We start from the raw sequence: 17,753 nt of genomic DNA, 5'->3' as shown, positions 1-17,753 counted from the left end.
GTTACACGTTATGATTATCAATACGACCTAAAGGATCTTAATTTATCCAAAGAACTTACATGACATTACCGGTAAACAGTTGATGGACAACAACGGGAAACTTGTTTTAAACGGATGAGATGAATTTTACTGGCTGCTACCCGGAAGTGACGCATATTGCTCTTTAGATCGAATATAACGAAGTTAGTGTGTTTGGCCAAAACTCTATTGTTACCAAAACAAACACACTGTATTATAAAAAATTTAATTTTTCTCCAATAAGGAGGATCTTCGCAGAAGGTAGAAAATCGATTTGTTAAAATTGCAGTATAGTGAATGCTGACTTATGGGTAACACTATTGCGACTATTGTGTTTTTAATAAGAAACATATTAACCTATAGAATACAATGTTAATACCAAAAACGTTTCCTCAACGACGACATTTCCATAAGCATGGGACTCATTGAAATACAACTCGGTATACTGGAGCAAGTATTTCGTGTTGTTGTTTGTAACGGCTGTTGCTTTGCGTGAATCATTCGAACCACGCTGCATAAAATTTAATAACACCTAAGCTGATTGTGGTTAATGGAAAGGAAACGAATAATGAGAATGGCTGAAAAACACTCAGAAATCCTATTTCTATCGACCAAGCGCTATTATGTAATGCTGCAACGCTACAGTGACGCCATAAAAGCACCTCGTGACATGAATAAGTGGAAATTTTCGTATAAGTAACAAGACACCGCATATTGGGCTAATTCTAAGATAACTTTAGGTTTTGGGAGAATAAGGGTATTTGGTTATTGTCTTCGAGAAAAGCAGCTATATATTCGGATTGTCTAATATATAGTTTGTGATAATCCCTCGAACGTAAATACCTTTCTCTCGCAAAATATATTTACAAAAATATATTGTAATTTACACAGGCACAAAAAGCGACGCTTGTCTAACAAAGGATGGTATAGTTATTAGTTAACACATAGTTCTATCCGAAATCCGGTTTTTAAAAGAAGACAGACAGTGAAATAGCCTGTCAATTATTACAACGACCTTTGTACTGTAGTACCGGGAATGTTAACGCTCACAACTATAACAATGAGATTACTCAAGGCAGGAATGTAAAATGTATTTGTCTTTGCAGAAAACGACCTTTTCACGTTTTCTCCTCAGCTTCAATTTTTTCTGAATAATTCACAAAAAGTTGACTTATGAAAAAGCCATTTGTTTAAACACATTTCTTTGTGTAACGACCAAATATAGCAAAGTTTGTTATCAGATTTAGAAGCAAAGAGCCTCCAAATCTGATAAAGCCGTTGATCAATAGAAGTATTAATACAACGTTTGACGTATGTTGCCCCGATTTGTTGGTCGAACTGTCATGTTTACATTTCACAAAGGTTCCACGATTTGTAATAATGTCAAAAGCCTGTAACAATGCCTGTTCTGCGGTTTAGGCTTTTTGCATTTGCAAAATTTCAGCGAACGAAATACGCGACCATATCCACGGCCATCAAGTACAAGTATGTAATTTAATAAGCTATTTGCATCCAAAGCGAACGTTAAAAATAGCAACTGTTGTTCTTTGTGACTGGTATGTTTCGTGGTAGTCAGACAACTGAAAGGCTTCACTTCATTCCTTCAGTCATTGCAAAGGCAAATATAAGACGAGCAGTGTTGTCAGTGTGTTGGGTTGAAATAGCTGCGTTTAAAGTCATCACTGCAGGCAAAGACAGCAATGTAATGATATTTTCACAGCATTTTATTTTCTTTCTTGTGCCCAGGGGCTATATACGTGCAAGTAGGCAGTAACGTACAGGAAATTGCAGTCTTTCATGGACCATGACAAATTGTAGAGCAAAGACTTCAGAAGCAGCAACGACCTTTTGATTATGTATTTAGTCCTTTTCAGCGACAAAGAATTAAAATTGCGCAAACGATGCGAAAGATTATTACAACTTTTATTGGTTAGTTGATGGTAAAGTTTCTTTATTTTTGCATATTTTGAAGAGAACGTTGTTGACACTTTTGGAAGACAAATTTCAGTATTTTTAGCCAAATTATACACAGTTTTTAGCCAAATATCGACATAAACAGTACAAAGTACAATATATATCACAATATCATATTAGCTTAGTTAAGAAAGTGTTTTTGTTCGTATTTATAGCTTCTAGGATATTGTAATCACGTTGACCAAAGTTTTTGGCATTTATTTAGCTTGTTGAAAAGTAAATAACCTCGTAATGGCCGAAGTCTCGACAACAACTGCCGTATATGGTAAGCATACTTACGTCTTTGCAAATTGTTACAAAAATGTCGCCGTTTACTTGTTTACTGTATTTTTATTCTTGTTTTTTATCTTGTAGACTGTTTATGTATTGTATGGTGCTGGGTGACAAGCTCGATAAATAATTAATGCATGCCGCTTCCTTCTAAAACCAAACTGTCAGCGTATTTTGTTATTTGCGAAGCAATAAAAAAAGGCCGAAAATCTTAATTGTACTGCCATATATTGGTGGGCCATAAATTATTGATCGATCTCATAAAATTTAAGTTGCAAAAACAACTTCGAAGGGGGATGGCCAAACGACCGAAATTAATTGGGCAATGTGATTTGTATAAAAGCACTTCATCATTTACTTTGACAGATACAATAAAGTTTCAGGTTTTTACAAAAAAATTTTACACGTACGTTTATGTTTGCATGTACATTACTTTTACAAAAACCTGCTTAGCTTACTACTCATGGTTTCCAGTGGTTACAGGGAGCATGAGTTGCGTGGACAGATTAGTCAGCGGGATTGTCCCAGTTTCTACGAAAGATAAACTACATTGGAGGGTTCGTGAGTCGTGACGTTACACATTTCCTGTCAAGTGATGAACTGCAATTTTTGATTGATAAAAAATGTAAAATTTGAAAAAGTGCTAAATGATGTGTCTATTACTCTATGGTCCCTAAATATAGGGAGTTACATTTTTTACAACAACACATTTTGTTGTATGTACTCAACATCTACAAAACTTTTACTGAGAAAAATTACGCAAAAAGATAACCCTGATTTCCTAGACGGGTTTTGCTTCTGATCAACGTATGTATGTTATGCTTGAGCATGACAAGATATGTACATGCTTAGGTATATGATTCATGTCAAAAACGTTCGTCCTTTCGAGTTATAACAAACTTTTACGCAGCGATAATTTCTGAAAAGCTTCGATTGGTTAAGTCCCCTATAAATAGCCTACCTGCATTATTGTATTTGTGTCAATAAATATCAAACAGTTGTGCTTTCTATCCTGTAATCCAAGCTTCAGTCAATTTTGTCGATTTTCCCAAAGATGTCTTTATGAAATGTAACTGTTTGTAAGGATTTAATATAGGACAATTATCTTTAAACTTGCGTATTTATTTTAAACAACCAACTTTAAACAAACAGCTTTATTTACTTTAAACAACCCTATTGCGTTACGGTACAGTGAAAGACAGTTGCAAGTTATGAAAAAAGTGAAGAATTTTCGCCAGTCACTTGTTATTTTTACAGATCAAGTTGGCAACCCTTGCTTGGAATCATCAAGCCTGCGACCCACGAAAATGTACGACCCAAAGCCAAAGACGCCGCCACCTAGTCCCAAGAAAGTTGGTGAGTAAAATTCCTAACTTGGTGAGTAAAATTATATACTTGACCGAACACGTCGGTTTTTGAAAGTGTCCATAATGTACTTTTGGCAAACCAATTACTGCGCTATTCACAACGAAGGAAATGTTGTGGAGCGCAGATGTAGGTTTTACGTAAGCGCACGTAAAATTTCACCTTTTCCGGGAAACAAACATGGAATTTCCGAAAATATATTAAATATTGACATAATATTTTGAAATTTCTCCAGCGTTATTTTCATACTCGTGATTGATATAACGTCGTCACCATTTATTTGCCAAATACACTTAAGTCTAGTATAAGAAAGAGAAGAACTAAAATGTCAAGAATTTGAGTGTTTATCGATATGTGGCTGGAGTTTTATTACATTTTTAACCTCAGATTAATTTAATGCACCTGTGTGTTTGACTTAACAAATGATCTTGAACTTTAAATGAGCTTGAAAGAAATTTTGTAAGTGTATTAGGTAAACCAATAACGTAACTTAGAAAATAACTTAAAACCAACCAAGCATGCAAAGAAAAGAATTTACAGTAATTTTAGACGTTTATGTTCGCAACTAATTATGCTAAATCATCATCAGAATTGTTGTTAACCGTGCGTCAATGCATGCATATACGTGCTGAGCTATGTCAGCCAACGTCATAACACATCACATCATAAAGTTTACATAGACAGGCGTTATTGAAATTTTTCGAAATTTATATGCACGTTTTATTGTATATATTAGTCGTCTTTCATTCTTATAATTGTTTAGGATATTCGGGAGTAAATGACAAAGTTAGCGACAAACATAAGAATTTTAAACGCCGGGACACACCAAGAGCTTTAAGTGGTAAGTTGCGTTTTAGAAAAAGTTTTGTTGCTGTGTTTTCTTTTTACAAATATGACCTATTTACTTATACTATTTACTTATACTTATATTTACTTATACTAGACGTAGTCAGTTTTTCCAGTAATAGCTTGCAGCCTAAACGAATATAAAGGTACTGGTCTGGCTGTGAAGCAAACTGGCCACATCAAGATACTGATGGTCTCTATAGATTGTTCACTTTATGTTTTGTCTTGTCTCAGTGAAAAAGAAGAGCCACAGTTATAAACCCGGTTTTAAGGAAAGTTTCGAAGAAGTTGACGAAATGGAAGGCACAAGTTAATTCAAAGTGAAAGAAGAAAATACTTTTTTAGTATGAAAGGGCCACGCCACGCGTCAAAACTCCCAAACAATCAACCAATGGCATCAGTTATAAGATGGCATCACATGACATCTGTTCTGTGCGTCAAAATTACCTGTGATGTTTCACATTGTTTCTAAAATGGCGACTTATTCACTAATCCAAACTTTATATGGCACACTTGTAGCTGAAAACAGAGTCAAAAGCTGTCCAGACTGATTTGTAAGTAGAACCTATGCTTTGTTAAGGCATATGGTATAGTACATTAGGTGATTTATAATTTCGCAATTTTATGTGAAAATGGTGTTGCATTGGCAATAATTTTGCTTAATTTGTCTATTTTATATGATTGCATGATGTCCGGCGGCGAAATTCTTGTAATAAAAAGTCCGCTTTGAATTAGCCAAAATTTGTTTTACACCTAAACGTGCTGTTTGATTTCCAACATTATTGTTTTAATTGATAATTTGTGGCTGGAAAGTCCGCACACTAACGACCAGATTTCCATTGGCCGATTCTTCTAACTTTAGTCGAGAGATTTTTAAAAGCAGTCAAAAACGCATAGAAATTATACCCAGCTCGAATGACAAACCTTAATTAAAACTCAAAAGTCAAAGACAGTCAGAAAGACAATTTTATCACTGGATACCCACCTCTGCATACATCTTTGCTGCCGCAGAGAAAAGAATAAGTACCGGTAAACAACACGTATTAATTTAAGCACGTGCACACAACATCGAGACAACTTTATCCATCACCGTGATCATTTAATTTTAAAGGAAGTTCAATGCTTGCGTAAAAGCGTGAATGATCAAATATCTCCTACATAAATATCCTGTCTGTGCACAAACTTTCAACAACAAAATGCAAAGGCTTCTGTAGCAAGATTATACCAGTTGCATTAAATCAGCCGTTTGCGAAACCCCTAGGACGGTTGAGCGTTCTAGATTCCAGAAAGACCATATAGAAGATCTATCTTCACTTGCATGTATATGAGGTCAACTTCGCAAATTCAGAATGAGCAGAATTACAATGAATGTATTGACGACCTTATCACCAACACGATTTCAGGTCACGATTTATTTTCTCGGTGTCTGGCGATCTGCTGTCACTGGGAATGATTAGAAATGTTTCAAGAAGCCATTTTCCATTAGAAGAATGTGAACACGTTAGTGATAGCCCTACCTCGTGCAAATATTATCAAAGCTAATTTCCGTTAAAATTAGACAAATTCCAATAATACTATACACTTCTGTGCTGTGACCGACACAGAACATTGAAAGCATACCACACTTTTGTCTCCATTGCACCACCTTGCGAATATAATTTGAAGATAGAATTTCAAAAGTCTAATTTACATTGTATGCAAAGAATGAGAAGCAAAGAAATTTATAGAAATGGAGATGAGTACTTTCTTTTTTTGCGACTTGTAAAAACTGTTATTGCAAGACTTTATATCAGTTGAGACCCGAAGGCAGTGAATAAATTTTCTTGAAGATGCATTCTTTTGTATTTGTGCAAAATTTCTGATGGCAGCTGTCAAGCGAAGCCTTACATAACTAAAAAACGTAAAGTTACCCAAATAAAGAGAGTAGTCAATCAAAACTGTGGCGGAGGCGGAAAACCGAACATATCATAATCACACTTATAATAATGATATAAATCATTCACAATTTTTGGGTTAACTTTGGAATAAAATTGTTGGGGTAACGCTTGATATCTCTTCGCAATGTCGCCTTTAGACATTTCATCCAAAGGCAAATTCAAATTCTTCGGATACCGGATTTCCGGAGGCACTCCGGCGGACTTTAGAACGAAGTTGGCTTCTTCTTCCGCATACTTCATGTCGATGACGTAATCGTAATTTATCCTGCACGGGTAGCACAAATCGATCTGGCGTTGCCAGTGACGTGGCTCGGAATAATGCGTAGGTATGACGTAGTTGTTGCCGTCAACGACGTACTGAAGGAACTCTTGAAAAGATGGTGTTATTTTCTGAGCGAGTTTGTTGTATTTTTTTAAATCACGTGGAATGGCGTCATCTTCGCGATAACGAGCGGCGATTTTCTTGCCCAAGTTTCTGAACATTGGAATACCAGCGCCAGCATGCGGTAAAAATTTATCCCGATAAGCTGATAGTATTCTTTGAAACGGTTCGCGTATGACCATGAATTTTGTATAATTCGTCAGGACAAACTCTCTTTCCGTAGCGTTTAGATAGGAAAGCAGTAGCAAAGGAACGTTATGAACTTGAGCGCTGTTTTCAGTATCATTGAATTTTCCTTCCAAAACACTGAAGACTTTCAGCCAGTTGGTCGAGCCAACTTTTGGAGTCTGGCAGTACAATGTTCGGTGTTTTCTTGAAACATATATCCACGGCCATTCAGTGTTTCTAGATATAGAGCAATAAAGGAAAACATTTTGCTTAAACGCTTATATAACAATTTGCGGTGTGTATTGAAGGTGTATATATGTTCCATATGTTAATCAAGCAGTCATGCTAAAAAATGTTGAATAATTACTTGATCTGGCTGAATTGCAGTCGATCTTTCACTGCTTCGTTCTCGCATTGACCTCTGATATACGACACACGCTTTTTTATCCTTCCACCTACGTCAGCACCATCTGACGTCATAAAACAGGACGTAGAGAAATAATCCGAAATTCCGTCAAGTTTTACAGCATGACTTGAAATCTATACAATAAATAAGGTAAAAAATATGAATGTCAATGTGTACAAAGGAAGGTTCTGAAAATTCAATAAAACTTCAACTTTGACCTCACCAAAACACGTCATACGTATATTTTACCTTGACATGGTTCAACTTGTAGAGCAGGAAATTAATGAAAACAACGTTTCCGACAAAAAGAATAAAGATACACAAGTATTTGTTGATGAATAAATGCATACCAAACGACCGTCGACGCTAAAACATGCCCGTTATTTTTTACTTGGCACAGGCATATTACACAGATAAACCTGTTTCTGCGACGATTTAAAACATCAAGTTGATTGAAAACTGTCTGGGTTATAATTACAGCGGCAGGATTTGAAAAGTTTTTCATCGATTTAGGTGTCACAATTTCATTTCACATTTTACAGCAAGTTTACTAGCACAGTCGTGACTAATTTCGAAGGATCGCTTGAGGACGCTTAGTCATAAATTTGCCACAAAAAACTATCAATAATACATTATATATATTGTGCTATACTACAGAGAACCTTACTTCATAGCTATATAGTACAGCATAAGACGTCGACATATAAGCAATGCGGAAATAAAATTATAAAGCCCATTGAAAATCAGCATTTAAAACGTTTTATGCACTTCTATAATACCCTAAACTTAAAGTGTTTTTAAAAACTAAGCAGCAGTTCCCTTGCTAACTTTTAATTTATCTGATTTAAGTAAAGAAATGAGAGTGATTCTGAAAAAACATACGCAGTTTCACAGGACTTAGTCATTTATTGTGTTTGTAGCCGTGAGTAAAGGAACACCTGTCTTAAAAATTAATTATTAACAATTTCTATAACGTAAACGTAATTTTCAAACAAAGTACCACAACACGTGTCTGAACAATATGAAATGTACGCAAACAATGTGCTCATTTTGGCTTATGTTGTAATATAAATACACGCGTGTAAAACGATAGCTGTGTATTCGTTTGCGTTTGTTAATATTTTACACAGCCGGTCATCAGCACGTTTGTAAAAAAATCCCGAAGGTACAGACAATATGAATGGAGTTTTCAAACATGTACTACTTCAAAAAATGCGTACAGTGCTATCGCCTGTATATTATACAACAGCAATTTCTTGAAGTAAACCGGATACCTTTTCCACTATGTTACCGCTTGATAAGTTAAATTAAAGCAAAGCACTAAACGTTAAAACGCAAAGGTAATGACCACAGCTGATAAAACGTCTATGACCTTCATAGCTTGATGCGTACACTGCTGGTCTTCTCATATAAAAATGACCAAATTGCTGCCCGCTGTATTCTCATGGGCCTTAATCTCAATGCAGCTGACGTCATCTACAAACAACGGGCGAACCATGGTGATATTCCTCCCGAATAACCAAACGTCATAGCTATGATAACATTACTAGACTGTTACAGACACAAACTTTTAGGTTAACTTCATATCTCCCACAACATCAATATGCGTTGGCCTTATTCCGACAATAATGATCTAACAGATAACTATGGAGCTAACGTTAGTTTCAAAGACGCTAAATGTTTCGTCAAAATGTATTGAAAATCGTTTTTTTTTGTGCGAATGCTCCTAAACTGCCGACAAGGCATCATGTCCGACAATGCGCGTTTTTGTCATTACGGAACTTTTGAATTTGTTTTACATCGGACTTACATCTGTTGTAAAGCTATTGTTAAAATTACGCGGTTTCCTGCTATGTAAATAAATACCATATAGCCTAGTCACGTTGAATCGTGCAACGAATCGAAAGCAGATAACGCAGCTAAATCATCTATACTAACACCACGCTATACTCTATATACTGAGCTATAGTATGCTTTAACGGAAGCTGGAAACATAGGTAATAAATAAACGCGAAAACGACCTTCTGCCTACATGTAAAATATTGATATATCGAGCTAAAGCAGTCTGACAATTAGTATCAGCAAGTCGCGAAACTGACAATTTTTGGTGTAATCAACCCGCAATGTAACTATCGTTGTCCTATATAGATAGTCATTTGGGTGGTGATAGTCACCTTGTTAAACGACAAATTCTTTGGTTTGTACAGTTAAATGAATTTTCTTGCGTCATTGTTGGCAGTAACTTTGTCGTTTGTTATTAATATTATTTAGAACGAAGTTGGAAGAACTATATTAATACACGTTTGTAGAACTTTTACTCTATATGGTCGCTATCATTCACCGCAAAAAACCTGCCATCATCCAGTAGCTCATGCACTTTAAAATATTTTTTAATTTTCAGTGGAGTTTTACGACAGGTAAGACGTCCGGGCAATGAGATAAAAAAGGATTCCGGCATATTTGTTTTCCTCGTGTTGCCCACAAAAATGTTGCAAAGACATCGAATAAAATTGATTTGATTATTAGCTGTCAAACTATTTTAAGGATATCTAGATAGTCACGTAATAGGAAATGACACAAAAAGTATGTCAAGCGCCAACATGCGGAAAATATTTAAACTGATAACGTTAAGAAAGTGCACAACGTTACTCACTGACAAACTTCTAATTTTTCGGAAAACAATATGCGGATAACCACAAAAAATTTTCAATATCATCGTTTTCACAAACGTAAAAGGCCATTTATGCAAAGTCAAAATGCAAGTTAATTGGACAAAACCTTGCCCGTCAATATGTTTCCAGAACCAATTGGATTTTGGTGCTGTTGAAATTCGGTCCAGTAATGCAAATTCGTGCGAGGCTTGGCATAAATTCTGTCCGTGATAACACCAGCTCTACCAGGGTTAAACCTCTCACCGAATGAGTACTTCGTTGATGGCACTGGTGGCTTATAAAGTTCTGACGGCCAGTACTTGAAGCCGTTCTTGGCGTGAACATAGAAAGCAGTAGGTTTCCCATTGTTTCGCACATCGGACGCCGATCTTGCTTTTGTCGGAATCTTGATGGATACCTTTCGGCTCTTGCTGGCTTCTGGACTCGGTCGTTTCCACACGTCTGGCCGGTAGTAATCAGAAAGCGTCCCTTGACTTTTAGACGACGCCTCGAACTCTTTAGAGGATAATCGTATGCGGTTGTCATAATCACTTTGCCTATTTTTACCTTCTTTTGGATTTTGGAAAACTCTTGTCTTTATTTGTGTGCTGCGGAATTTTTCTGAATCCGGGTACTTTTTGATCTCAGGTAGAACAATTGGATTTTGAAACCCGTCGCCCCAAGAGTAGAGTTCTTTAGAATCTTTCAACCGGAGCTCGTTGATGGAGCTTGGATACTTTTTCCCGTTCCAAGCTTCCATTTTGTCAAGCCATCGGAGATAGGCTAACACTGCTGGTAGCTGAGGAATAGGCATTTTTAAGTTCTTGTGCAAGGTTTGTACGCTTCTCAATGCTCGATTTTGCTCAATCTGATTGGCAGATTTGCTTGGACCTTTACGGTCAGCACGTTTTGTGGCCATATCAGGGCTGACTTTGTAATCTTGCTTTGAGCTGGTCTGTTTCTTTGCTACTGGCAGATTTCGTTGTGCCTTTGCCGACATAATGTTGTTTGATATCTGTCGCTATTTATTAATTGCAGATGTACAGAAAACTCTATGTCAGAGAGGTATCGGTAAGTTATACTGAAGTGCTTCGTACATTTCACCAGGCTTTTAAGCCAAACGACCCATAACGTCGCATGTATAAGAGACCATTTTTTAATTCGTTTGTTGTCCAAATATCGGCTTCATATATATCGCCACAAAGACATCCCAGACAAAGTACTGGAAAAATTAAACGCGCAACGACAATAAAAGACGACGTAGGGCGCGCTCTTTCCTATTGTTTTCTTCGATAGGACATAATAGAATTAATACGAGGACGAAGCATCTATTATTACAAGGGCTTTTCGAGCCTATCCTGACACCCTTCAAAAATAATCTTAAAAACCTTTTGCTCTTTGTAAAGGAAAAAAGATCTGAACTTGCTCCACTTATGTATTGGAAAAGGACTTGTGTAAGACTAGGCTTGTGAGAGCCTTGTCACAGTAGGCTGTAATAGAGTACTCAATACGCTCTTTAACTTGAGAGATCCAAGCAAGAATTTTTTGCCAATGTTCTTTTACAACATGCGAAATATTCAGCCAAGTCCCTGTATGTGTTAACATTTTTTTGTTTGCTTATTTTCTAGTAGTTGGCTATACAACACACTTATGAGTAAGTGTGGAAAAGAAAAATTATTAAAAACTACAGCTGCGATTGAAAATGGTAGCCTATGATTAGTCGTTGCATCGATATAGGCATATACGTTGCCTACATTTATTTGGAGAAAATTACGCTATCATTGCTGTGCGTATTTGCTGTATATACCTTTGTCATATACAGTAGTAGGTAGCCCAAGTAGGCTACACATTTAAACAAACAACGGCTTGCGTTTACTCAACACAAAATGTATGTCATATGTACTATCATGGTGAGCATATTGTTTTGTATTGTATCAGTGTTATTAGGTCGATGGTGCTTTGAGTTAACAAAAGAAAGTGGAAAAGTGGCGACGTGACATGTTGACATAACATTGAAACAATGACCTGGACAACAGAATACGTCGCAATGTAAGACTAATACAGTGAGACTGCTGGCTAGCAAGTTGTACGCACAAAGTGTGCTTCGTTTCCTCAGAAATTGTCAAAACTGTCCCTTCGACGTCATCAAAAAAGAGATTGTTTGATAATATTTCAGGAAAACATACCGAAAACTGATCATTTACAGAAAACGAAAAACGGTTGCGAGGGCTGCTGAGACGTTTTCCCACAATCCAATTTTAGCCTACTGCTCACGGGCGACATGTTGCGAACAAGTTATATGTTGCCATGGTCTTAGCAGTGTAAGATGAGGGGCTGGGAGCATCAAGTGCATCTCAAATTTCTTTGACTGGACTTGAATGTGCTAAGTTTTTATCTTCTCATTCTATGGACAATGAAATCATCGAAAATACAAAAGTATGAAAACAGGATCCTAGACCTAGACATTTCCAAACCTGACGGCAAACTAAACTTGGAAGATATTCGTACGAAGCATAGCATTATGCAACGTAATTTCACATTATGGTCACCAGGGTATTGCAACACAACAACCAACTTTCGGTCGTCATCTGTAGGTGCACGATTCCACTATGCAATGCGTATCTAAGGAATCAAGTCAATTTTTTTGCAAGATAAAAGTATGAAGGGTTTAAAGAAAAACTTTAGCCTGCAAATTTGTTTAGCTAATCCAGCGTTTGCCACTTGAAGAATACAGGATAGATCACAGTCAAGTTATCTTCATAAACTTGGTATTACTGATCTCTCAGGAAAATATAACATTCTACCTCCTTCGAATCGGAATTTATGTTAAATATAAATACAGGATAAAAGTTAAACACTCAAGCTGATATATTCTATGAAGAGGTATTAGTCAGTCAGAAAACAATATATTTAATGCCATCGCTGTGGCAGTAAGCAGAAAAGACCATAAGTACAATGCAACCAAGCGAGAATTGAGAGGTGTAAGCTCACCAAGGCAGTCATAATGTAAACCACCCTCCATAAAGGTTGCAGATATAATAACTTAATGAATAACACAACCAACTTTTGAAGATTTTTATATTTTTGTTGAAAATTTGTAATAGATTTCATTTTTTGTACAAAAATAACTAACTCTATCTGATAAGAAACTTGGAATAGTAAATATAAAATCTCGTAGACAAGATATAGTGCTGACAGATCATACAAAACTTCGTGCTGCTCTTTCATAATATGATGAGCAGCCTTTTAAGTTTCATCTATTTTTAACACAAGTAGATCATTAAATATATTTCCAGACGCATCCATCCCTCCAAACACAACGCAAACAGGAACATCTCCATCAACAGATCCATCCGATGTTGTTGGCAAGTTTCTTTCCGACAAAGCGAGGGTCGAAAGTTGACCCTCCACCGCTGTGACAACGCCTGCGCCTTCTCCAGATCCCCACTCATCAAGCGGGACGATGCTAGGTTTCTGGTCCCCATCTGATAAAGTGGGTGCCTCAGAGTCCTCCACAGGGATTATCTCATCAATTCCTGCTGATGTCTTGCCATCCGAGTCGAAATCCTGTTGAGGTAATGCCAAAAAAATAATCAAGTTAAATTTAAAATTAAATTCTGTGCAGATCTCATATCCATTTGTTTGCCAAACTAACACCCTTATATTGGAACGAATATTAACGGAACATGAAGGAAAATCAGGTTTACTTTCAGTTCTTTCTTATGAGGCAGATAAGCAAGAATCATTGAATGATCAAGTCTGGGCGTAGGTGGTGGACAATCTGTTTTCAACTTTATCCAATTTGAGCTTCCTAAATATGAAGACTTCATTGTTACGTTATAAATTATAATCAACATCTGCTGTAAAAACATTAGGATGTTTCATTTTTTCACCATTTTGGAATTTAAAAAAGCTTGGGGTCTCCCTAGGCGGTATTTTGGGCACAATGAAAGAATCTAAACTTTTTTTAAATTTATGACGTCATTTTGAGGTTGCACCCCCTTGTTGAAGTTTCAGTGGAGGTGCATTGTTCTAATTTGGCGATATCTTGGTAACCGATTGAGCTAGGGCCATTATCAAGATGTCAAAAGATGCAGAATGGCTGGTTTCCTATAACCACTCAATACATTTTAATTGCATTTTCGCTCTAGAAAAAAAGTTAAGAAAAACCTAAGTTTTGACATATTTTGTATGTTGGGAACTACATTGTGATTTGCATAAAAAATATGTCAAAACTTAGGTTTTTCTCAAATAACTTTTTTTCTAGAGCGAAAATGCAATTAAAATGTATTGAGTGGTTATAGGAAACCATTCTGCATCTTTTGACACCTTGATAATGGCCCTAGCTCAATCGGTTACGAAGATATTGCCAAATTAGAACAATGCACCTCCACTGAAACTTCAACAAGGGGGTGCAACCTCAAAATGACGTCATAAATCAAAAAAAAGTTTAGATTCTTTCATTGTGCCCAAAATACCGCCTAGGAAAACCCCAAGCTTTTTTAAATTCCAAAATGGTGAAAAAATGAAACATCCTAAAAAACATACACACAGAGCAGCATGTAATAAGCGGTAAGAAAGAACGATTGACTGACTGGTGTTGAACTGGTACATATCATCTAAAGCTCCATCTGCAGACATTCCACCGAATAAGTAAATAAAATTTTTGTAAGTACAAGCTGCATGAGCTGCCCTCGATGAAGGAATGTCGCCTCGAAACTTGACCTTTGCGCATCTGTAAGTTACACCAAGTTTAAGTTGAAAAGCTAGAATCCTAACAAACCACTTTTTAGCAAATTGGCGCAATAACAAATAAGATGACGTTACTTTAACTCCGTTAAATTGATGGCGTGCATGTCTTTGTGAAAAGTGGCTCCAGACATTCCACCATGAACGTAAAGTATCTTTCCAACAACAGCCATCACATGACCATGTCTTGGACTGGGTAGTTTACCTGCATACTTTTTAAGCTAATTACATCCGATACAGTGATATAACGTGGTCAAATGAAAACATACAATACATATAATCAGCTACACCATTTCTGTAAAACTATTCATTAAAATTAGTGCTATTAGTACCTGAAACGATGAGCTGTTTCCATGAGTTGTCGTTTGAATTAAAAACATGCAGCTGCTGATCCATGACAGGGTTTGCTCCTTGCTCTCCGCCACCCCACACATACAAGAAATCACCACTTGAGGCAGCAGAGTGAATAGTGCGAGGACACGGAGCATTTCCACTGCAATTAACTGTGCTACATTCAACTTTTCCAGAATCTGGCATAAAATTAACAAAATGAAATCATTTAACAAATCGAATCAAAATTTTACAATCCTAAGCGCACGTCATAAAAGCAAAATCTTAACATATATTCATCAAATACAGAATAAATGTAATTATTCACAAAATAAAACAGAGGTTTGACATAAAACTGAGTATGAAAACACTCGCATGCCAATGTCAACATAACATGCTGATACGTATACAAACACACCTGTAATTATGAGTTGAATGCTGTTTAAATTGGACTGTTTATTGGCACCTCCAAAAACAAAGACGTGGGTTGGACTAGACTGTGGTACATAAGCACAATGTTCATATCGCTCCTCAAATGAGTCAGAGTCTACTTTAGCCCAGGTTTGTGTCAATAAATCTAATCTTTATATAACAAAATATCTTTAGGGTGTGTTAATTTGTGTGTTGTGTAACCAATATATAAAAACGTGAATTCCTATTTACATCATTCTATCTGGTCTATACCATATACTAAAATATTGGCCATGTAAGTTACATATATCTTTCTAGTTTATCAAACTCTTTGCAGCACTTACTGACTAACAAAGAGATTCTACAAATGCCACTGATGTACGAAGATGGTTATCAAGTACTTAAAATAAGAATCAATGAAATTATCACCTGAAAATATCATCGTGAGTTGTTGAAGGGTCCGCACCACCAATAATGTTGATGGAGTGAGTTTTATGAATAAACACACAGGACTGTCCTACCCTGGGTGAAGGTGCATTTAAACTTGATATTACATACCACAGGTTTGACTTTGGTTCCTGTCCGCTTTCTAAAATGGGATGCAATTCCATTTTATTTTACAGTTTACCCTAATTCATCAGCCTCAAGAAAAGATTACCAGTGTTAGAAATAAACTCAACTATTTTTCACTCACTAAACAGTCAGTTACATTACATGCAATCACATGAACTAAAGTGTCCGTACTACTTTTAATTATCATGAATGAATGCCCACTGCCTATAATGGTCGATAAAGGTGTTTTCACATAAAATCAACAAAAATTCAAAAAATGTACGTTCGAAGAAACGCGAGTAAATTTTAGGCTTGTAAGCAATTTCTGACAAACAATATATGCAAAATTTATAAACACATTACATGACTTTCCATATTTAACAAATTTTGGCCATAAAATATGATTTAAAAGTTGTAATAAAGGGCATTGAAATACCAAGCATGGAAGTTCACTTACTATGATTAATTCAGGTTTAAATTAGGATTCACAACAACCATTTTAACTTAACTTAATTCGTAAATGAAACAAACAAAAAATGATAAAACTACCATACATTAAAATGGGTATTTCTTTTGTTTTTATACTTATATTTAGGAAATCTTTAGGATTATAGCCCTATATATATAAAATAAAAGTGTATTCTTATCATGTAGGCATGTTGTCGTAAATGACATCATTAGGTGTGCTGGTGACATCAGAACTTGGCCTGTTTTATATGGGGATGCAAGAATGTAAAGAATCCAAAAAACAAAATTTATTCAAATAAATGGGTAATGGGCTGGCATTATATTTAGCAGTATATGTACATATATGCTAGGCTACAAAATACAAAAATATGTCAATAAATTTTACAAACATGGCAATCACATATTTCCTACAAGGTTCAATATGTACATTGTACAACAAGATCGTAAAATATGCGCATAGTTCATAATTTCAATGTGTCAAAGGTTCTCCAGTGATATCGTAATCGCCAAAATAAAATGAAGCAGTAGTAGCCGCAATCTATGAGCATCAGGCATTTCCTTCAACATCCATTACTTGTTGAATTACAGTAATGTTGTCTCCTTTCAACATGACTCTTCCTAATGGCTTTCTTGTTTTGCGTTTCAAATGCACTTCTTCAGCCTCATCCAGAACCAAGTTCATGTATTCATCAAAGCCGACAATATGTCCTTCCACACGAAAATTAACCTGCTCATAAACCCATATCGAAACACGAGAGCGGTTTTGAAGATAACGGAAGATTAGATTGATTGGCTGAACCATGACCTTCTGAACTTTTTGCCCTTTGTATGCCATTTTTAGATGATTATGGGATGTCTTCACAGCAAAAATTAGCAAATACAGACTACTAGCAGCAACTTATGCCTATATTTCACAGTAACTTAGCGAAAGCCTAAATAAATCTTTGTACAGTTGTAAAGCCAATTATCCATTGCAAAAACGGGGAATCTGCACCCACTAAACCCATCAACATACAAATCTAACATTTCAGGCCACATTAGGTTGTTTGAGAACAAATTTGTAATAAACAACTAAAAACTTTAGTGCACATCATCATGCAAAAATTGCATCTTTGAACACATGATTTCTTAGCAAAAACTGCAATACTTTGCAGTCAAACCAATTACTAACGAGAATAGGAAAAGCGTTTCAAGCAAAATATAAAAATCTAGAGTGGTTAACAATA

General features: G+C 36.0%; 2 protein-coding genes and 1 long non-coding RNA gene across 4 annotated transcripts; 1 reads left to right on the top strand and 2 right to left on the bottom strand.

Annotated features, from left to right (window-relative positions):
- The first annotated feature begins 2,104 nt into the window (after window positions 1–2,104).
- LOC143469282 (uncharacterized) lies at window positions 2,105–5,214 on the top strand. The gene is made up of 4 exons (XR_013119093.1): window positions 2,105–2,257; window positions 3,520–3,618; window positions 4,391–4,468; window positions 4,708–5,214. It is a non-coding gene; the product is annotated as an uncharacterized LOC143469282 (long non-coding RNA).
- Window positions 5,215–6,121: 907 nt separating this feature from the next.
- Window positions 6,122–9,625, bottom strand: LOC143469281 (carbohydrate sulfotransferase 10-like). Its single transcript, XM_076966922.1, has 3 exons — window positions 7,616–9,625; window positions 7,328–7,500; window positions 6,122–7,197 (listed from the first exon to the last, which is right to left on the bottom strand). The coding sequence occupies exons 1-3, from the start codon at window positions 7,712–7,714 to the stop codon at window positions 6,405–6,407; spliced, it is 1,065 nt and encodes a 354-aa protein (XP_076823037.1). The 5' UTR covers window positions 7,715–9,625; the 3' UTR covers window positions 6,122–6,404.
- Window positions 9,626–12,821: 3,196 nt separating this feature from the next.
- LOC143469287 (rab9 effector protein with kelch motifs-like) lies at window positions 12,822–17,078 on the bottom strand. Of its 2 annotated transcripts, none has more exons than XM_076966926.1 (7): window positions 15,937–17,078; window positions 15,515–15,678; window positions 15,099–15,296; window positions 14,845–14,971; window positions 14,613–14,752; window positions 13,725–13,828; window positions 12,822–13,584 (listed from the first exon to the last, which is right to left on the bottom strand). In XM_076966926.1, the coding sequence occupies exons 1-7, from the start codon at window positions 16,116–16,118 to the stop codon at window positions 13,264–13,266; spliced, it is 1,236 nt and encodes a 411-aa protein (XP_076823041.1). In that variant the 5' UTR covers window positions 16,119–17,078; the 3' UTR covers window positions 12,822–13,263. The 2 variants fall into 2 exon arrangements, with proteins under 2 accessions (XP_076823041.1, XP_076823042.1); XM_076966927.1 differs by having other exon boundaries at window positions 15,515–15,673; window positions 15,937–16,086.
- Between the last annotated feature and the right edge of the window lie 675 nt (window positions 17,079–17,753).

Source organism: Clavelina lepadiformis, chromosome 8 (genome assembly GCF_947623445.1).
Source record: "Clavelina lepadiformis chromosome 8, kaClaLepa1.1, whole genome shotgun sequence".
In the NCBI taxonomy this organism is placed as follows: Eukaryota; Metazoa; Chordata; class Ascidiacea; order Aplousobranchia; family Clavelinidae; genus Clavelina; species Clavelina lepadiformis.
This window is presented reverse-complemented; position numbering and strand designations above follow the sequence as displayed.